The sequence below is a fragment of the Sardina pilchardus genome, chromosome 14 (genome assembly GCF_963854185.1).
Source record: "Sardina pilchardus chromosome 14, fSarPil1.1, whole genome shotgun sequence".
Taxonomy (NCBI): Eukaryota; Metazoa; Chordata; class Actinopteri; order Clupeiformes; family Clupeidae; genus Sardina; species Sardina pilchardus.
The window spans coordinates 28,353,529-28,375,703 of record NC_085007.1 but is presented as its reverse complement, the minus strand read 5'-3'; the positions used below and the strand labels follow the sequence as shown (position 1 = coordinate 28,375,703).

At 46.8% G+C, this 22,175-nt stretch overlaps 1 protein-coding gene across 2 annotated transcripts; it reads left to right on the top strand.

Annotated features, from left to right (window-relative positions):
- The first annotated feature begins 58 nt into the window (after positions 1-58).
- Positions 59-22,050, top strand: snx30 (sorting nexin family member 30). Of its 2 annotated transcripts, none has more exons than XM_062554023.1 (9): positions 59-407; positions 5,866-6,054; positions 9,759-9,869; positions 10,547-10,705; positions 13,458-13,653; positions 13,885-14,084; positions 16,699-16,785; positions 18,822-18,974; positions 20,645-22,050. In XM_062554023.1, exons 1-9 carry the CDS (start codon positions 267-269, stop codon positions 20,717-20,719), a joined length of 1,311 nt encoding a protein of 436 aa, XP_062410007.1. In that variant the 5' UTR covers positions 59-266; the 3' UTR covers positions 20,720-22,050. The 2 variants fall into 2 exon arrangements, with proteins under 2 accessions (XP_062410007.1, XP_062410006.1); XM_062554022.1 differs by having other exon boundaries at positions 63-407; positions 18,819-18,974.
- Positions 22,051-22,175: the final 125 nt, after the last annotated feature.

The window sequence follows — 22,175 nt, the reverse complement described above, 5'->3', positions numbered from 1 at the left end:
CATTGCAACAAACGCATGCACTTACGCTAATAAAAATCTGCCAGCTTGTAGACAATTTCGTCACGTGATTACCCACCTTTTTTATTATTATTTCCGGTCTTGTCATTACACTTCCGGAACTGCGCAGTGTAGGTCAGCTGACAGATGTGTGCGGGTCCAGTGTTCACGGCTGTTCTGGAAACCCCAACATTTACACCACTTGAGGGCAATTAAGGATCAGTGAGTGCTACTGAACAGTCCTTTCTCTAGTTCCCTTCGCTTGCACCATGAGTGCTAGCACCCCGAAAACGCTCTGTACATCAGGGCAGCAATCCATCCAAGACATTTGCCACCCTCTCTCTGCGGAGGAGTCCGTCCGCACCCCAAGCCCAGATGTAGGAAACACCACCGGTAGCATCGGGGAGAAGGTAAGTGGCACAACATCTCTCGTTGTTTACATGGATCAGTGTGCAAATCACTGTCTGGATTCCGTTCTGTAGTCAGTGTGTTTACCAAAGGCGCGGTGGTGATTCTATCGCAACAACAAGTTCGCCGAAGGTTCAAGGATCGGATCATGCTCAGCTAATAAACAAACGTGTTTTCAGCACATTTAAACGGACGCTTTGCTAAGGTCTTTTGGTCAGTCACTTTCGCCATGGGATGGCCCACACATCACACTTGATCAGCTTTGACTGATCTGTGACTATTCCCATCAACTAGAGAGTACATCTTCCAAAGGTGTTACAACCTCAGTGTGAGTGTGTTATGACTAACCAAAGCATTTTTCGTAGACATCTGGTTTGCGTCTCTGTTAGAAAACCATGTTGGTCACTGTCTCAGTTTTTTTTACATAGCCTGTAGATTTCAGTGTGTTTGTCAGTCAACAGCAGACACCATTTGTGGAAGTAGGCTAGCTGATGCAAGTTTCAAGTTTCCCATTATATTTGTGCTGACTACATGTCATTTAAATGAAGTAGGCCTACATTTTGTGTGACTTTAGTAAGTCTATTTGTTTAATATGTATGGCCATTAATTAGACTAGACCTATTATTATTTCTTGTTGCTATTTTTTTGAGAAACAACAATACTTGAATGAATAAACGTGTGTATGCTGTATTGCCAATTCTATCTTACAATCAGTGTCATACACAGTCCTCCCCCTCTCTCTCTCCGTCGAAACACAATGACCTGTGTGTTCTGTGTGACATCACACCAGTATTAAGTCAAGTTTTTTTTTCAAGAACACTGTGCTAATTTATCACAAAGATAATGATTCATTGAAATGCTTCATTTGGTCTCACTTTTTAAAAAATGTTTGACATTTTCTTAGTAAAGTAGCTGTTCTCCATACCATACCAACGCCACCCCAAAGCCACGCCAGTGCTGTAAATCAAATGCACCCTTTGTCTGTGCACAGCTCCAGGCTTGTCTCTGGGGAGCTGTTTGACCTGCTCGCTGTTTGTATCTCAGCTAAAGGCAACATCCAGCCCAGGACTACGCTGGCCAGTCATTTGGTTGTCATGTGTTTTAAGGTCCCTTATTTTATGATACCATTATCTGAGGTCCACAAGGCAGCCAGAGTGGGCCTTTGGACACAGGGTTGTCCTCCTTGATGGAAGGATTGGCGGACGGTTTAGTGAGCTAGTGTGGTTAACTCTGTTTCACTAGTCTTGTGTTCCGAGTGTCCTCTCTGTCCTCACCACTGCCTGTTGTTGTCTGCCATGCCTGCCCTGCAGATATTGGGCAGTTACTGTCTGCCAAATGGACCAGCACATGATCTCTGTGTTGCGTGGACTTTGAGTGAGCGGCTCGCACGAGAGTGGAGAAAGCCGGAAGCTTTCACGCTCTCCCTCAGACCTCAGCCATTCTGATGAACTGGCACGGTGTCACACCGCATTGCACTCTACCAGGGATTCCCACCTTGTTTTGATAGATGACCTGAAGCCAGGGGCGACCTTTACTGTTTACCAGCTCTCATTTCCTCCTGTCTCTTTCCCAGAATGCATCACCCTGATTATTGTTTTTGTTAGGTCTATACTGATATATGTAGTGGGGAGGGGCAACAGTGACATGTCTGGTTCAGTAAAATGATGTGTTGTTATTGATTTTACTAACAAGATAAAGCCAGTTGGAGAACGATCAGCCTGCATAGTTTCAGAATTTTGTTTTTTTGTTGTCATGATACAATGATGATATGTTTAATTTCTTATGTTTTGTTAAATGCCGAATGTACTGTATACAAAAAGCCTTGCTACACACCCATTATGCTGTTAATTAGCCTGCATTTGCCATTGAGTCCTAACTGTTGTTGGTATAGTCTTTGCGATCTTGTTTCTGTTGAGTGTGTATACGCCAGGCTAACAGAGCATGTGTCACTCTGTGCTCTCTTTGTGAGAATGCACTTAATGACTTGTTTACAGTGTCTAGCCTCTGCCATTTGTTTCTCAGTGCTCTGTGAGCAGCCGAGCAGAAACGGGCTCCCGAGTGGAGTTGACACGAGGGTGGTGCAGATGGAGCCAAACAGGCGTGTGTGCTACTGACGGAGCAATTTAAAGAACAAACACACGTCTGCTTCCTTCTCCTTCCTATCAGAACTCTATCACAAATACACTCATGGTTTGGCTACATGTTATATAGGAGAATGTAGGAAAAACTTGGCTACCGTTTTGCAGACATGACAAGTGTAACCCGACTGCGAGGAAAGCGTAAAGCCGGCGGACAGTGTGTGGTTAAAGTGGGAGCACATGATCGCGTGTTTCCCTGCCTGGCTCTGTCTCTTCTGAACCTTGTTCCCGCTGCATCTGTCTCTGTCTTCTGTTTCCTAGTCCATCTCTCGCTCCCTCGCTCTCTCTCTCTCCCTCTCCCTCTCCCTCTCTCTCTCTCCATCCCTTCCTCCCATATCCCTTCCCTCCCTCGCTCTGCTGAGCTGGTTCCGTCTGCTGTCTCCTGGTGTGTGTGTGTGTGTATGTGTGTGTTGCTGGCTGGCTGGTGGGATCCCTGCTGTGTGTGTGTGTGTGTGTGTGTGTGTGTGTGTGTGTTTGCGTGGCTGGCGGATTCCCTGCCATGGGGGTGTGAGGCCGGCAGTGAAGTGTGGAGGGGTGCAGATGTGTGTGAAGGCTGAGCCAGCCTGGCCTCATTAACAGATCTGTGTCCTTCACCCCTCACTGTGGTAGGCTCGCCCTGGGTCAAACACCTGCAACACACACACACACACACACACACACACACACACACATGCACACAGTATGCACTCATATACACATCCATAAAGAAACTCACATTACACACACACACGTAAACATAACATTAGAAAAAATACTAGCACAGCACACTATGGCCTAGTCATCAACACATGCAGATGCTCAGCTGAGAACACACATGCATCACAGACACATTAACATGAAAACGAACACACTCAGAAACCGCCTCTCCTTGATGCTCACATTCACAGCTACAGATACTGTCAGATTCCTCCGGCCCCGTTGACTCCTGCTGACCAGTGTAACAGTGTGTGTGAGTGTGTGAGTGTGTGAGTGTGTGTATGCGAGTGTTACATGTGGCTCCTTCTTTCTCCATGTGACGTGGTGGCATCCTCCTCCTCCTCCTCCTCCGCCTCCTCATCATCATTGTCTGGGCCCGTGTGAGGGAAAGTGACCCGTGCTGCTCACATCACGTCACCGCTCTGTGAAAGTTTACCGATTTGGTTTTACTCTCACTAAAATGGAGGTGATGTTTACAGTTTACAAGTTGCCAAATACCGCCTGGCTGGGCTTGTAAACATCTTTTGAGGAAAAAAGCTGTTGGGCCCATGACGTTGGACTTCACAACCCAATAGCCTTGGGGTCACACACTGTTGTGGATACTGTAGCCTGGAGTTCCTTCCAGTAGTTTGTTCTGTTAAAGTTCAAAGCGTTTTGTCAAATGCAGTCATTGTACTGTTATGTGGGTGTTGATCAGTCTCATGGCCTGTGCATAGAGATAGTATAGTGCAAGCATAGTGGTTGTGGGTGTGTGTGTGTTCGTGTTTGTGTGTGTGTGTGTGTGTGTGTGTGTGTGTAACTGTAAGCCTACAGTATATGAATGGCTGTATAATGTGTGTATGGATAGTTGATAGGCTATGTGTGGTACTGTCCAATCCTATTTCAGGCCCCCCCCTTCTACCCTAATCTTTATTTACCCCTCTTTGCACTACTGCAACTATGGCACAAGAATTTCACTGTATTGCAAAATATATACAATAAAACGTGAAACTTGAGAGTCTCTAAGCCGTGTAGTCGTGTCTGCTCCACTGTGCTGTGGCCTTGGATCTAATCTGAAACACAATCTGAATTTTAGATGTATGTATAGTTCTCATTCAGAATAATGGTAATATACGGCACATAATGTGTGTGTGTGTGTGTGTGTGTGTGTGTGTGTGTGTGTGTGTGTGTGTGTGTGTCTGGACTCATATGGAGGACTCATACTGTGCAAAAACGCTTAAATACCAGCCTTTGCTTTCTGTCATTGAGAACCTAGGTTACAAATGCCAGCTCATTGTGTTAGTGTTTGGTAGCCTAGGTCATGTACATAGGTTGGCGGTCCGTGGACTTTGCATTGGGGGACTATATCAGACTAAGGCTAAGCAGCTAGTAAAATACTGTTCCATATCAGCAGTTATAGGAAGCATGTTTATTTGGAAGAGACAATGTTTCCTATACCCTTGAACCTGTAAACTCATGAGATATTGTTGAACTGCTTTAATCTGCTGGATTATTCAAGAGATTTGATTCCTAATGTAACTTGACTTTTAAAGTGGAATCAAATAAAGTATATATATGTGTGTGTGTGTGTGTGTGTGTGTGTGTGTGTGTGTGTGTGTGTGTGTGTGTGTGTGTGTGTGTGTGTGTGTGTGTGTGTGTGTGTGTGTGTGTGTGTGTGTGTGTGTGTGTGTGTGTGTGTGTGTGTGTGTGTGTGTGTGTGTGTGTGTGTGTGTGTGTGTGTGTGTGTGTGTGTGTGTGTGTGTGTGTGTGTGTGTGTGTGTGTGTGTGTGTGTGTGTGTGTGTGTGTGTAGTGCACCACTGCACCGTGGTGGTTGTCGACTGCCGTTGACCGCTGGCGAGGCCTCAGGCCAAGTCAAAAGTGCTATGTATGAGTTTGTAATTGCAGATGTAGATCCACTGGTTATGTTTCCTTCTACATGCTCTTTGTTTATTGTCATCATCCATCCGTTGGGTCAACTGTTTTAGAATTCTGTTTACGCACCAATAGGGCGTGATTTTGCTGAGTATAGTGTTTAGTGACTCTGCCAGTCCATATGTTCACATTATGTTCTGTTATAGTTCTGTTTATATTTCTGTGTGTGTGTGTGTGTGTGTGTCTATGTGTGTGGTGTGTGGTGTGTGGTGTGTGTGCGTGTGCGTGTTTTTGTCAGTAGCTGAGTAGTCCAAGACATCTGATGAGCTTTTCCATTACCTGTTGCCAGGGAGACCTGTTGAACAGTGACTTTGGCCTTAATTCTTCCTGAATATATGAGTCAAGAATTAAACAATCATTTGGGGAGGATTTATTTTCTCTTGTTGGACAGGTTGTTATTTTCCTATTAGATAAGTTCCACTGCTATGTAGGGTCTGCACAAGAGAAGCCCACGCTCTCTTTGGTCATAGTAGATTTAAATGCTTCTTTAAAAGTCTTTTAAAGTATGTCTGTTCTTCCCTGATGAAGGCCATGTCGGCCAAAACATGTTGCCGTGTTTTTATCAGGTTGAATATTAACTAGCCTAATGTCAAAGCTTTTTTACATTTAAAGAAGAGTGCCTTGGATCAATCTGTTCGTCTTTTTTTTTTTTTAAGTGATCCAGCTTCTAAAGTGATCCCTCTGAGTGATGTGTTGATTGGTTCCTCCTCACAGGATCTCAGTCTGCCCAATGGGACGCCAGTGGACACCTCTAGCCCCGCCTCTTCCTCTTCCCTGTTGAATCGGCTGCAGCTGGATGATGACCTGGATGGCGAGACCCGTGACCTCTTCGTCACCGTCGATGACCCCAAGAAACACGTGTCCACCATGGAGACATACATCACGTACCGAGTCTCGACAAAGGTCAGAGGCTTATCTATGACCTTAAGACCAGCTGTGGGTTGCCTGGGGGATTCTTTTAATTTAATAGAACCTTTTAGCTTTTAAAACTTTTTAAAGTCAAGTCAAGTCACTTTATTTATATAGCACTTTTTAAACAACAGCTGTTGACCCAAAGTGCTTCACAGGGAGAGTTATCTTACAAAAGAGCAGAAGAGGGAAATTTGACAGATAAAATGAAGATAACAAAGTGAAGATCTACAGTAAAATCGTTAAGCTGACAATAAGGCACAAGCCATGAATCTACCAGAGGATCTGCAGGAAGTTCTAACCTTTTCCAGATATAATGTAGATATTGAACCTTAACTTTAAAAAGGTCCTAGAATGGGAGTTGGCAGTGAATTAAAATGTCACATGAAATGGGTTCTAGGTCTAGGACATTAGATTTCTTTAGAACTTATAACAGTGTGTTTGCATGGATTGATTATCTCGGTGAGAAGATCTTTTTGTGTGAGTGGTAGTAGAGCTCTTGGTAATCTCCAGCTTCTCTTGGCTTCACCGTTATCTGTTATCTGGTTGATCATTAACACAGAGCGAGCGGCGGGTGCTGAGGGGGTCGAGCCAGGGCTGCGGTGGTTTTGTGAAAACCTCGCCGGTTTGGTTCCTGGGGGAGAGGGGAAGAGTGAGACATGCACACATCCTCCTGTCGAGCGTCGGGCCTCACCGCACACACACTCCAAACTGCTGATTTGAGTTTTTCTTTGAGTAATTGCTTCCTGTCTGCTGTGCTGTTTTCACAATGAGTTGCTTAAAATCTTGCTTCATAACCGATTCCATAAATAAAATGGATGTGAGGAATGTCGTGACTATAGAGAAAACCCTGACATCATGACAGACTACCACCCGCGTTTAAGCCAAATACAGCTGTCTCCAGACCTGTGGGATACATACCAGGGTGTAAATATTATATACTGTGCTCTCCAAAATGGACAATAATTTCTGAGTATGCATCACTTCAACAAACTACCTGGCCTAACTGAAATTCATCTCATTTGTACTGCAAGGTTGCAAGGAGTTTTATTTGTCACATACTGTACATAGAAATACTAATACATAAAACAGGTAGTGAAATTTCGTTAGGTGTTCAGCTTTTTCTGTGCAAGTGTGAAGAAGAAAGATATAAGAAGAAATATTTTAATAAATAGCGACAGAGAATATAAACTGCAGTGTGCGTAGCCTACAGTCCATGTGCAAGTGTGTAACAACTGTAAGAACATACCATTGCAGTTGGCAAGAGAGATACAATAGTATCTCTCAGTTAAAACTCACTTTGCTAAATAAATGTGAAAAGCGTCTGCTGCGGAAATGTTACTGTTAATAAAAATTGCAGCAGTAATTTCCATTAGCTAGATACTGATCCAAACAGTGGTTTGGAGCTGAAGCAGAGTCTCTCTCTCTCTCTCTCTCTCTCTCTCTCGTTCTCTCAACTCTCTTGGACCTGAAGCTGGGCTGGGGGAAATCTTAACGAAGTGACGATGAGGAACCGTCCATTAGGGCAGAAGTGACAGTCTCCTGGGTCACCTCTTCTGGACCTGGCAGAACTGGCAGTTATTGCAAACCTAAAGTGCTAATTAAAAACAATTAAATAAAAGCAAAACACACCACTGATCATCCCCCTCCCACCCCACACACACACATCCACGCGCCCTCATGGCATGCTGCTGTGTTGTCATTTTCATTACTCCGTACACTTCCCCTGTGTCGTGCCATAGAGAGGAAACTGAAAAATAGACCAAAGTACCCGCACACTGTTGCTGCTGCTCCCGGAGTGATTTATTGGCACAACAATTCGACCAAAGATGGTCTTCGTCAGGTCGTCTAACACCTGACGAAGACCATCTTAAGTCGAAACGTTGTTGGAAAAAGGAAAAGTTGGATGTGCGTGCATTCTCTGCAACTATAGAGAGGAAACTGACCACTCCCCACGTTCTCTGTTGCTCTTTTCTTCCGTCGTTCTTATCGTAAACATGAGGGAGAGGAGATTTGGAGCCGACCAGAGTGTGATGTATCACGGCAACCAGCCCTTATCTGTCTCTGATACTGCATGCATGACCGACCTCTCTGTTAGTGGCCCTGCTTTAAACAAGGCCTGAGAAACACACACTCACACACACAAACACTCACTCTCTCTCTTTCACTCTCTTTCTCGACAAACTCTCTCTCTCTCTCTCTCCCTCGTTCTCTGTGCCTGGGTCAGGTCCAAACATCGTCCCCAGCCTAACCGGGTGTGAAATTGTGCCATTGATCTGATTTATGAACAAAGCCGGTAGCAAGTGTGCGGTGCAAGTTAAACATCGCTTCATGCCATTTTTAATACACTGGAGGCTAAGTGTGTAAGAAAATATTGATACATCTAATACATCTGGTGTCACTGTTTCCATTACCTTTTTAATTGAAAGTTCGCATTCAAAGATTTATGGCAGGGGAATGTTACAGGGACTGTGATAAATCCAAATGGAAAACTAAGGTACAGTAGGAGTGAAACTAAAAAGAAATGTTTTTTTTATTCAGACTTTGTCCATATAGTAGTGTGTTCCTTATACTGCTGTAGCTTTCCTACAAATAGTTAGATCAAGATTGCGCACAGTGCACAGTGTTGCAATTTGATTGCAGGATATTGAATCATAACCCTGTGTCCTGATGCATATTGCATTGCCACTCTCCTGCTAATGCCCATCCCTACTGGAGGTGTGATATACAGCACAGTGGCCTGTCCTGTGATGGGGGTGTTTGGTCAGGACGAGCGAAATTGTCAGTGCAGGCGAAATGCTCGGCCATCTGTCCAGCAAGTGACTGCCTCAGCTACTGTACGCACAGATTCAGACACTGACCGCTGGCGAGGTCTTGTTCATCTCTGCGATCAATTCAGTTCAGCTTATCAAAGAGGCATGGACTTACACCAGGATCGCCGATAGACAAAACGTGTGGTGCGGCCATCCATTTTGGGCAGTAAAACGGATTCAAAAGAATTCATACCGTTTAAAGTATCATGTTTCAACCTCAGCACAGTCAAAATGTCTTCTGGAAGCATATCAGTGTGCGGGTTGCCGTGCTCCCTTCCTGAGTTACCCATTAACCAATTAACTGGGTCGACGTGAGTGTTCTGTCCTCTTCTGCGGAAACTAATGGGGCTAAAAACAGGAAGCTTCGTCAGTGGCGGATTCCAGGCAAGCAGAAAATGGAACTGAGTAAGCATCTTGCCAAATTGTCCTGCCCTGTGGCTTTGCTGAAGAAGTCATGATGTGCCTGTCTCTGCAAGCAAACACTGCTTTCAAAATGTCAGCAAAACCTTTGCATTTAGTAAAACTGATTCAATCCCCCTCCCCTTCTTCCACTCTCTGTCTCTGTCACTCTTTCTGGCTGTTTCAAACTCTTCCTCGTTTTTTATTCTCTCACTTCCTTTTTGTCCACTCCCCCTTCTCTTTTTTCTCACTCTTATCTTTTTTCCACTGTTTCCTTTTTTCCTTTGCATCCATCTTTCCCATTTCATCTTCTCTCTTTCTCTCCCCCATCTCCCTCTCCCGGTCCTATTCCTCCTCTCTCCATCTCTATTCCTCATCTCTCCATCTCTCCATCTCTCTTTCTCCTCTCTCATCTCTCCTCTCTCCTCCTGTCCATCTCTCCATCTCTCCATCCCTCCTCCTCTCCTCCTCTCTCCACCTCTCCAGACCACCAGGGTGGAGTTTGACCTGCCGGAGTACTCGGTGAGGCGGCGGTACCAGGACTTTGACTGGCTGCGGATCAAGCTGGAGGACACCCAGCCCACGCACCTCATACCAGTAGGTAGAGGGAGAACCTCTTCTCCTCCACTCTTCTCCTCTCCTCTCCGTCTCCGTCTCCTTCCCTCTCCTCTCCTTCTCCTCTCCTCTCATTGGAAGAGAGTTAATAGGGCACATAGTGTGAGAGGCGGTGCTTGTAGTGGTCCCTCTGTGTTCTTAAACCGTAAGTTAACTCAGAAACCCATCACAGCACCCCATAGGTCAGTGCCCCCATATCTCTCTCTCTCTCACTCACACACACACACACACACACACCACATGAGCTCCATTAAAGCTTCTGCTAAATGCTCCTACTCAAGCGAATAGAGCTCATGTAGAGAGATGGGTTCATACTCAGCTCAGGTGTCTTGTCTTTTGTATTTAACCTTTTTCATATCCACATTCAAGGCTTTGTGTCTGTGTGTGTGTCTTCCCTCTCTCTTTCTTTCCCTCGCTCTCCTGCTTTCTCCCTCCCTCTCTTTCTCCTCTCTCTCCCCTTCCTCCCTTTTTCTCTCTTTTTCTCTCTCCTTCCATTTTTACATCTCTTCTCTTACCTCTACTCGTCAATTATTATTATTTTTTTTATTAAATGTTGATTTGAAGAATCTTATTTAGATGATTTGTTTTACCATGATGGAGCCTTATTCTGAAATGGCATGAAACTAAAACTCTCACTGCTCCCCCCACTCTACCCCCAGCCCCTGCCAGAGAAGTTTGTGATGAAGGGAGTGGTGGACAGGTTCTCAGAAGAGTTTGTGGAGACACGGCGGAAAGCGCTGGACAAGTTCCTCAAGAGGGTGGCAGACCACCCGGTGCTGTCCTTCAACGAACACTTCAACGTCTTTCTCTCCGCTAAGGTAAGCAGCTCCGCTCCAAAAGCCGCTCCATGTCCAAAACCCCCAAATCCAAACTCCATCCTCCAGTTTCACTGTCATTTATAACGCACTCCATGTTCATTATGAAATCTTACCTTATTGCTTCTTCAACCTCTGCTTGAACAATATGTGACCCACATACATCTTGCTCTCATTCTTGCAAAGAAATTATTAGTACAGGTCTATATGTTTTTACATTATCCCTATTATGTATTTTGTCTTTATTGAGCATAAATGCATTGAAAGGCAGCCTGACTCATGGATGACTTGGGCAGGTAGATAGGTACTGTGTGCGTGTGCGCGTGCGCGTGCGCGTGTGTGTTAGGATAGGCACTTTATTGTATCCGCAGGGAAACCGTTTTTTTCAGTGAGTTAATCCTGTCAGATCCTTGTTGGCGAAAACATAGTACTGTGAGAATTAAACATACCCGTAATTTCCCGACTATTAGCCGCGGCTTATACAATGATTTTGCTAAATTTCTTCAGCTATGAGGCTAATACAGGGGGGCAGTTAATATGTCGTTAATATGGTTTTGTTTCTTTTAACTTGCATAAAACACTGTCCTGCGGCTTATACACATTGCGGCTTGTATGCGGGAAATTACTGTATATGCACCAGCCATATCACATTATTAGCAATAATACTTATCCCAGGTGAAAATAGGCTTTGATAAACTCCGCTAACAATGACTATGATAAAAGGACAGACTTTCCCATCACAAACACAGCATTAGTCCATCCAGTTCCATGTTGGAATACTTACAGTAGATAGATCTGTAGATCATGTACATGGGTGAGATGATGTACACTCCTATCTTAAAGGCCACTGTCCAGCCTAGAGTGTGTGTGTGTGTGTGTGTGTGTGTGTGTAGTCATAAAGGAGCAGTCACAGTCGTTTCCTTCGAGCAAGTCGTGCGTGCCCGAGGCAGATGGCGAGAGTGTCCAGGTCGACATTTATCAGGTCAGCTGTAATGGACATTTCATTATCGACCTCCTGATAAAAAGGCCAGGGCTGGTAATTATTTATGAAGAGACACTTTAAAGATGGCCGTCGAACGGAGGTTATTAATAAGAGCTGTCCAGCTGGAGCCCCACAGACTCTTGGTATTTTTCCCCCTCATGATGTTTATTGGATTGGAATAATCGTCTCTTTTTCACACCTTCTTGCTCGTCAGTGACACGTTTTGCATCGATCAGCCAAAGCTGTAGGATCCTGGCCAGTGGGGTGCTGAATGATTTAGTCTGCCATTCCCATGATCTCTCTGAGAGACACTTTAGCACTAATCAACCAGCCATCATGACCAAGACAGCTCCATAAAGCAGAACCTCTGGGAGCGTTTGGTTTAGCCTAGCAGTGACGCTGCTGTCAAAGATTCATGGGCCATATCTAAAAATACAGGCTCCAGCCTAGGTGGACTATATTTCATAACTGCAACATTAGATAGACATAAGCTGTAGCTAAAATGATCTACAGAATTCAGCAGAGAAATGCGCTGTACCTTTGTGTTGGGGCAATGACTCCTCCTGATATTTAACCTTTTATTGCCTTTTATTATCTTTACTTTAACATGTATTGCCTTCATAAAACTAATTGATAAAAGCACATATTGGGGTTAGAGTGATAGATTAAATGGATCTCTAGGTTTAATTTAACTTGTGTGGTAGGGATTTCGTCAACTACCATCATTTCCCAATTATTAGGCTTGTGCAGCTTGTACATTGATTTTGCAAAATTTCTTCAGCTATGAGGTAAATACATGGGGGCAGTTAATATGGCATTAATATGGTTTTGTTTCTTATATCTTGCACAAAACACTGTCCTGCAGCTAATACACAGGAAATTAGCACCAGCGGTAACGTTAGCACCAGCAGTCACGTTAGCACCAGCGGTAATGTTAGCACCAGCAGTAATGTTAGCACCAGCGGTAACGTTAGCACCAGCAGTAGTGTTAGCACCAGCGGTAACGTTAGCAAACGGTAACGTTAGTGTAACCTGCGTTGTGTGGAACCACCGCGGTCCAGCCCTGCACACGCCCGGACTCGAACCCGCAAGACAGCAGCACCTCGGATCGGGAGTCGAGCGCGCTAACAATCCAGCTAAAAGCCCAGGCTACTAGCTTTCATGCCAGCAGCGCTCTTGAAGCGTCGGGGAGTGAGGTTTACTAACGTTCCACAGCATAGCTAACCAGCTAGCACCCGTTACACTCACCCCCCTAAACCTCACTCCCGATCCGGGTCACGGCACCAATGTAACCTGCGTTGTGTGGAACCACCGCGGTCCAGCCCTGCACACGCCCGGACTCGAACCCGCGAGACAGCAGCACCTCGGATCGGGAGTCGAGCGCGCTAACAATCCAGCTAAAAGCCCAGGCTACTAGCTTTCATGCCAGCAGCGCTCTTGAAGCGTCGGGGAGTGAGGTTTACTAACGTTCCACAGCATAGCTAACCAGCTAGCACCCGTTACATTAACACCAGCGGTAACACTAGCACCAGCAGTAACACTAGCACCAACTGTAACGTTAGCCCCAGCAGTAATGCTAGCACCAGCGGTAACGTTAGCACCAGGACTGTACCGAAACACCACGACTGGTCGACAAAACATCATGAAAATATTATTAACTATGCTAGTAAAAATCAGTAGTTGTAAAACCCCTAGTGCGAGGACTTTTGTGTGTGTTAGGACTTGAACGCGTATAGGAACCTAGTGTGAGGACTTTCGTGTGTGTTGTCTCAGGACTTGAACGCGTACAAGAAGCAGGGCCTGGCGCTGCTGACCAAGATGGGGGAGTCGGTGAAGTACGTGACGGGCGGCTACAAGCTGAGGGGGCGGCCGCTGGAGTTCGCTGCCATGGGCGACTACCTGGATGTCTTCACGCAGAAGCTGGGCACCATCGACAGGATAGCACAGAGAATCATCAAAGAGCAATCAGGTGAGCTGACTGCATCTCCAACAGGTGTGTGTAACTCTTTTGATTCTGTGAGGGGAAATTTGGTCTCTGCATTTATCCCAATCTGTGAATTAGTGAGACACACACAGCACACAGTGAACACACAGTGAGGTGAAGCACACACTAACCTGGAGCATTCATATGCATTCTCTCTCTTTTTCTCTCTCTATCTCTCCCTCCTTCTCTCATCCCTCCCTCTCTCTCCCTCTCCAGAGTACCTGGTGGAGCTGCGTGAGTATGGTCCGGTGTACTCCAGCTGGGCGGGTTTCGAGGGGCCGCTTCAGGAGCCGCTGGAGGGCGTGGCGGGCTGCGTGGCCAACTGCGCCGGCGCGCTGGACGAGCTCACCGAGGACATGAGCGACGACTTCCTGCCCGTGCTCAGGGAGTACGTCCTCTACATCGAGTCCATGAAGGTGAGCGCAAGCGTGCTGGAACTCACCATTACGTTTGTGATGGCGATGGTATCGCAACAGAATACACTTGAATGAACAGGGCTACAAGCTAGCCGTTTAGCATGCTGACTGAGTATGTGGGCAGAGTCAACTTCACTCCTCAGCACCTTAGAGGAGAATTCCGGAGATTTTTTGCATAGATCTCTCTTTCTCGAGGTCACCAAGTACCTCCCCATGCCCCCCACCTCCCCATCCCACCCAATCCATTACCAACACATGGATCAGCATTATTCAGTGGAGTACAAATACATGTTTGAAGCAATCATACGTACGTAAGTCGCTTTGGATGAAAGTGTCAGCCATATGAATAAGAGTGGACGCAGGAAGGATCTCTCGAGGCGAGTAAAAGATGAAAGACTGGCCCACAGAGCTGTGAAGGGTGGGGGCGTTCCAGAACCTCAGGGGAGGTGGGTTGGATCTGACCCTCAGCACTGTTGAGGGTGGGGGCGTTCCAGAACCTCAGGGGAGGAGGCGGGTCGGGTCTGGTCCGGCTCCGCTGAGGGTTTGCTTGTTAACGAGTCCCAGGAAAGGGGCATTCAGCTTCTGGGAACACGATGACAGACGGGGATAAACAGGACAACGCAGAGATAACTGGAACTAAGCGCTGTGCTGATATAAACAGAGAAAATTCTAGGAATCTGTTGCTCAAAAGTGCTTAATTTCACTTGGGGTGAATACAGGAAGTTACTTACTAACACACACACACACAGACTCAGAATCATTCTGTACATATTACTCATACACACACATACACACTCACTTATACGCACACACATGCAGTATGCTCTCTGTGTCACTGGCCTTGTGTCCCCCATCTGTGTGGTTGGTGTCAGCTATTGTGTTGTGCTGTGTCAGGCAGAGGGAGGGGGGGAAGCTACCTTGCATTACCTCCTCCTCCTCTCTCCTATCTTCCTCTCTCCTCTTCCGCTCTTCTCCTCCTCTCCCTCTCTCCTGTCCTCTCCTCTCCTCTCCTTTCCTCCTTCCTTCTCCCCCACCGAACTCTTCTCCTCCACTCAGGAGGTGTGTCTTGGGCCCCTGATGCTGTTTTCAGGGGAAGAACGCTGTTGTTTTGTTCACACCACGCTTACCCTCCATGGTGTGCTAATTTCATCAACAGTCCAGCACACACACACACACACACACACACACACACACACACACACACACACACACACCCATCCTGTTATTGTGAGTGAGTTGATTGCTCATAAAAGTAATTGGCCCAAGACTTTCCATTTTGAACTTAATCTCTCTCTGTCTCTTGTGCAGCATGTAGTTAATGTGGCCGTAATTAGGACGGAATAGAGAAACGACGGAGTAGAGAAATCAAGCAATGAGTTTGAAATAAACGACCATCAGCGCTTCCGAGTGCTTCTAATATTTCCAGTTAATGTGTTCCGGCGAGCGCGTTGCGTTGCGTTGCGTTGCAGTGTGTACCGTAGTCTTGGTTTGGAGACAAGGGTCATCAGTAGCTGGCCCTGGAGTCAGTCAGTGGAGGTGTGGAGGCCTGGCCCACTGCCCCCCGTAACAACACAACGGAGACGGAGTCAGACTCAGCAGTTTGGTCAGCTCGGCTCTCTGCTCTCAGCGCTGACGGCACACAGCAGACACCTCCAATCGCACGCGCCATCACTCCTCAGCCACTAGGGGCGCCAGCCGAGGAGGAGGAGCAGGAGGAGGAGGAGCAGGAGGAGGAGGAGGAGGAAGAGGTGGAGATTTTTGTGCTGAGACGCCCAACAGTGCGTGAGAGGGAAAGGGAGAGTAGGGGAGAAAGAGAGAGGGGTAGGGAGGGAGGGAGTGTGTGAGTCAGTGTGTGTGTGTGTGTGTGTGTGTGTGTGTATGTGTGTGTGTGTGTGTGTGTGTGTGTGTGTGTAAGCTAGATGAGGATGCTGGGGCCAGGATGACACAAAGGGCTTTTAATGGCTTCCATATTGGCAGGGTTGCCACATGCAGACAGACAGTAGGAAAATGTAGCAGGCCTCGGAGCAGGAAGGCAGACGAGGATTGAGAAATGAAGTGCGTCAGGATCTCTAAAAGTTGATGTCTGATCTTGCTGTGTAAAAGGAATGAAGAGAAAGTTAATTAACTAGAGGTGCATGGACTTTCAAAGACCGACACCGGACTCTAGGTTCTATTATCAACAAGTTTGAAGTTTCCAATAATGTTGCAAAGACGTGAGGCACTCACAAGGGTAATGCATATAAAAATCTCTTTAACATTGCTTGACTTTTCAATTAAAACATGGCCATGCGTTTCATTACCTGTGGTTATGGCCCTCAGAGTACAATATTATTGAACTATTAGGATGCCCATACTGTTCCCAGAAGGACACCTTTTTTGCTACACGAGTAGCTACACTCCTGCCAGACTGTGTGTGTGTGTGTGTGTGTGTGTGTGTGTGTGTGTGTGTGTGTGTTGACTGTGTGTGTGTGTGTTTGACTGTGTGTGTGTGTGTGTGTCAGTAGCAGTAAGTTTTGCTCCTCGTTTACAGACTGTCCTGAAGAAGTGAGAACAAGAAGTATGACGTGTGTGTGTGTTTGTCCCCGTAGCACTAAGTTTTGCTCCTCGTCCACAGACTGTCCTGAAGAAGCGAGACAACGTCCAAGCGGAGTACGAGGCCAAGCTGGAGGCCGTGGCCTTCCGGAAAGAGGAGAGGACGGCGGTAGGTCTGCAGGTCCGACGAGGGCTACATTTCCATTAGAGAAATCACTACTTGTTTTTGCCATTTAGCTTCAAATGGACTCATGCCAGTTTTCCACTGATATGAATGGTACCTGTTGAACTGTACCTGCTGAGCTCACTTGGAACCTCGACAGAGGTGATGCCAAAAATAGTATCAGGTGCCAGGTATCGGTTTTTCCCATGGAAAACAAAAAAGCAAGCCAATAGACTATGTGCTTGAAAGACTCTTCCTGTACACTTATTCATTTCTATTGGAGTGTTAACCGTGTCGTCACGGTGTCTTCTGATATACTCCGCTCCTCACATCTTCACTGTGACACTGAATATCTTGTTTGCCAGATAATAACAATTCTAACACACGCATAAATCCAGTTCTTTAAAAGTGCTGATTCCCTTGTGCAACATCCAACCGGGTCCATGTGGATACTAATAAACAATAGTGGCAGGTTCAAACACACCTGGCTCCACCGGACACAAACGAGTGTACAGAGAGCCTTTTGTGCATGTAGCCTATTGACATAGTACCATCAGTGGTGTAGTCTAGCATGCTGTAGTGGATATACTGTGATGTAGTCTAGTTAACTGTAGTGGGTGTTCTGTGATGTAGTCTAGTTAGCTGTAGTGGGTGTTCTGTGATGTAGTCTAGTTAGCTGTAGTGGGTGTTCTGTGATGTAGTCTAGTTAGCTGTAGTGGGTGTTCTGTGGTGTTGTAGTTAGCTGTAGTGGATATACTGTGATCTGCCCCAAATGTTAATACACATCCTTGCCCAGAGCCATAGAAAGAGAGAGTTGCGATACTCTTTGTATGTGGCTGCCACACAATCAAAAGTTCCACAAAACCTGCACTAGATGGCTGAATAGCAGGAGGGTGGGATGTACTTCTGGATGCTGGAGGGTGTAATCAATTAACTCATTGACTACTGACCGAGACATTGGCTGTTAATAGTTCCAAAACTCGCATAACGCGGAAGTAGCCTGGAAAAAGCTCCGCCATTTTTTCCTATGGAGGTCTATGGGAGTGTCGTCACTCTGTTTTATCTACTGCTCTGTCCTTGTCTATCAAGTGGGTATACTGAGATGGTGATGCTTTTTGAGTGGGTATACTGAGATGGTGATGCTTTTTGAGTGGGTATACTACTGCGCAGTCCTGTGTATCATGTAGACTACACCACTGAGTACCATTGGAAACCAGCATCAGTGTTCTGCAGTCCAGAGGATTGCCCAGTGCCCAAACATGGCTGTTCAGTGCCCAAACATGCCGTTTGATGGGCATTGTCTCTGATTTGAGGCCCCTCTCTGATTTGTCTCCATGTGAATAGAGAATAGAGCACAGATGTTGTGGCCTGTGTGTGTGTGTGTGTGTGTGTGTGTGTGTGTGTGTGTGTGTGAGGAGCTTGCTCTGTGTGTGTGTGTGTGTGTGTGTGTGTGTGTGTGTGTGTGTGAGTGAGAGGAGCTTGCTCTGGGTGAAAGTCAAAGTGGAAAAGCAACTTTTTCCTCTTGTGGCGTCAGGGGCGTGTGTGTAACGCCCTGCCAAGACTTGGCACTGGAAGAGTTTGGCTGTGTGTGTGTGTGTATGTGTTTGTGTGTGTGCAAGAAAGTCATCGTCAGTGGTGTGTGTGTGCGCGAGTACCAGTGCTCTGTGTGTGTGAGTGTGTCTGTCTGTCTGTCAGTGTGCCTGTGAAAAAAGTCATGGCCAGTGCAGTCTGTGTGTGAGTACCAGTGCCCTCTGTGTGTGTGTCTGTGTCTCTGTGTGTCTCTGTGTAAATACCAGTGCCCTCTGCTTGCGTGTGTGTCTGTGTGTCTGTGTGTCTGTGTGTCTGTGTGTCTGTGTGTCTGTGTGTCTGTGTGTCTGTGTGCGAGTACCAGTTCCCTCTATTTGTGTGCGTGCGTGCGTGCGTGTGTGTATGTGTGTGTGTGTCTCACACTGAGTGCCCTCTGTGTGTGCGTGTGTGTGTGCGTGTGTGTGTGTGTGTGCGCGCGTGTCTCTTACACTGAGTGCCCTCTGCATCCACAGCAGCCCCCGACGGACGTGGAGAAGTGCCAGGACCGCGTGGAGTGCTTCAACGCCGACCTGAAGGCCGACTGGGACCGCTGGCAGAACAACAAGAGGCAGGACTTCAGGCAGCTACTCACCGGCATGGCCGACAGAAACATCCAGTACTACGAGAAGGTGAGAGAGAGGGAGGGAGGGAGAGAGAGAGACTGAGGGAAGATAGAGCGAGAGGTAGGGAGGGAGAGTGGGGGGGAGAGAGACTGGGGAAGAGAGAGAGAGGGAGGGGGAATGGGGGGGGAGAGAGCGAGAGAGAGGGGGGGGCGGGCAGAGAGAGAGACAAACTGGGGGAAGAGAGAGAGGGAGGGGGATTGGGGAGAGAGAGACGGGGAAGAGAGAGATGGGGAGAAAGAGAGCGGGAGGGAGGGGGAGGGATAGAGGGAAAGATCAAGAGAGAGAGTTAGAGAACAACAACATTTGTCTGACATGGCATTGTACTAAACATACAGTATAGTACTATGAGAAAGTGATAGAGAGAGAGAAAAGGGAACAAGAGAGTGAGAGAGAGAAGAAAGACGAAGAGAACAACAGGGGGAGAGACAGAAGCAGAGAGAAAGTGAAAGGGAGGACAAGACTGCAGGAGAGAGAAAGTGAAGGATGAGGGATTGATGAGAGAGGAGATGATGAAGGACAGCGAGAGCAAAGTGATGAAGATCATGTTTGGTGTTGTCACTTGTGCTGTGTCAGCAGGCATGCAGCGAAATGTGACGCCCACACAGTAGTTTTAGTCCACTGACGCATACACACACACACACATACTCATGCTTGTTTGAGTCTCACACACACACATATACTCATATGCTTGTTTGAGTCTCACACTGAACACACACACACACTCATATGCACACACACGCACATACACTCATATGCTTGTTTGAGTCTCACACTGATCACACACACACACACACACACACACACACATACACACACACACACACACACACACACACATGAAAGCTTGATTCAGTGCCGCTGAAGTCTCTCACACATACACACACACTCATATGCTTGTTTGAGTCTCACACTGATCACACACAAACACACACACACACACACACACACACACACACACTCATATGCTTGTTTGAGTCTCACACTGTCTTTAACTGGGCCACAGTGAGTGTGGTGGTGGAACCTCCAGTGGAATTCTCTCACCTTTTAGCACGCCGTCACCGTGCCAACCATCGACACAGCCCTGCAAAATTCCAGCGGCTGCTGCCAACAGCAGGGAAGTCGAGAGAGAGAGAGAGAGAGAGAGAGAGAGAGAGAGAGAGAGAGAGAGAGAGAGAGAGAGAGAGAGAGAGAGAGAGAGAGAGAGAGAGAGAGAGAGAGAGAGAGAGAGAGAGAGAGAGAGAGAGAGAGAGAGAGAGAGAGAGAGAGAGAGAGAGAGAGAGAGAGAGAGAGAGAGAGAGGAGAAAAGCAGCGGTCGGGTGTTTAGAAACCGCCTGCTGCAACATCGTCCTCCATTTGTCTTGTTCTGTTAGGAGAAGAGGCGAATGCGGCCGGAGACTTTTATGTCTTCCTAGAATCCATTATGGCGCCCACTGATGACCCATTAGACGAACGCGTTCTTGTTCCTCTAATGCTTCCCTGCCAGCAAGACTAGTGCTGCTCAGTGCTCACATTCACAGACTAATGTTTACGGAGAGAGAGCAACACTTTTCATTTCCAAGACTTGAGTCTACGCACGGGTGTGTTGTTTAGACTTTAGACTTTAAGAGTCAACACTTTTTAATCATATTTTGTTGTTTCGTGTTTGTTTGTGTGCGTGCGTGCGTTTTGTTTTACAGTGCCTTTCGGCTTGGGAGTCCATCATCCCGTTGTTACAGGACAGACCGGAAAACACCAAGACGGAAACCAGCTGAGGCGACGTCTCCGTGGCAACAAGCTCCGCCTCTCTACGCCCCACCCCGCGGCCCAATGGTGTCGCTCGGAGCGGTCACGTGACCTGTGCGGGGATCGCCTCCTGGTTGGTGGGGGTCTTCCCTGTCAACCAGGTGTGGGGAGGGGGTTCACAGACTTGATGATAAAGACTGCAAGTATAATTATGGAGGTGACGGTTTGTTTTCTTTGCCCCATCCCTCTCTACCCTGCGTGTGTGTGTGTGTGTGTGTTTGTGTGTGATGATGACCACCGAAGACACTGCCCGTGCGGTGCAACGTGTGGTCGAACGGCTCGCTCACATTCTGTACAGCAAAACGCCACACCATGCCACAAGCACACCATGTCAGCCAAGCCACAGGCCCGAGCCCAAAGGATTGTGGGATTGATGGAGTTTGGGGGGGGTGGGGGCTGATAAAGGGGCATCATGGAAGCTAACATGTACAGTTTTTGTTTTGTTTTGTGTGATGTTTGTTGTTTGAGAGAGAGACTTAAGAGATCGTTTGTCATTTTTAGGCAAATGGTTGCCAATACTTTTATAACTTAAGCTCGTTTTTTTCAATTACTGTATCTGGTGGGAGACCATTTTGTTGTTATTCTTTTTTTCATGTGTTTCTTGTTTTCTGTGTGTGTGTGTTTTGTTTTGTTATGTTTTGGTTCGGTTCGGTTCTACCTTCAATCCAAGGAAAGGCTGTTGAAGGTCTGCCCAGAGTTTGTTCTGGCCAAAGATGAAGACGGATCCACAAGTCTGGTACTGAAGTCTTAAAGCCCCACTAGAAAAAGCCTGGCGGTAGTCGAGCGCTAAGACGGAGATCAGCCATGTTGATTTCACCCCCGGCTCTGTTGACGCCTGCTTCTTCATGAATGTTGCTGCCTCTCCCCTTGCCCCCCTAACCCCCAACACCCCGAATATTTATCTGTGACACCCCCCCCCCCCCTCAAAAAAAAAAAAAGTGACTGCTAGCTCGCTGATGAAGGACGCGGTGTGTCGGACTTGAAAGGCGAACGATTGGGACGTCTCTGCCTAGTCATCCATGCCAAGCCTCCCAGTGAGCCCAGGTGTCGTGTGAAAGGATTACCGGTTGGTCGTCATGGCAAGTTGCGGTCACCTTGTGGCCATCCGCAAGGTTGCCAGGGAGATAAACATTTTTGTCTTTGTTTTTTTTGGTTATTCCCCATGAAGTTGATGCCGTTGCAGAACTGAAGGAACTGTTGCCCTGTTGCTTTGTATGTTGTTCATCCTGCTGAAGACTCCTCTTTGTTATATCATTTGTAATAAGCCAAGTAACCTTCCCATGTAAAATGTGTGGAAATGTGAGCGTGTGTGTGTGTATGTGTGTGTGCATTTTTTTCTTGCAAAGACTACAATTGAATCAAGGCACCTTATTTTGAAATTTCATCAGGTTATGATAGGTTGCTGTCCGTTTATGTTGCGGTAGT

What these genes read in the sequence shown, in the direction of transcription:
- snx30 (XM_062554022.1), top strand. Translation starts at nt 267, where the DNA reads ATGAGTGCTAGCACCCCGAAAACGCTCTGTACATCAGGGCAGCAATCC. An exon ending in CGTACCGAGTCTCGACAAAG is followed by an intron (nt 6,055 to 9,758) that starts GTCAGAGGCTTA and finishes CCACCTCTCCAG; the next exon opens with ACCACCAGGGTGGAGTTTGA. An exon ending in AATCATCAAAGAGCAATCAG is followed by an intron (nt 13,654 to 13,884) that starts GTGAGCTGACTG and finishes CTCCCTCTCCAG; the next exon opens with AGTACCTGGTGGAGCTGCGT.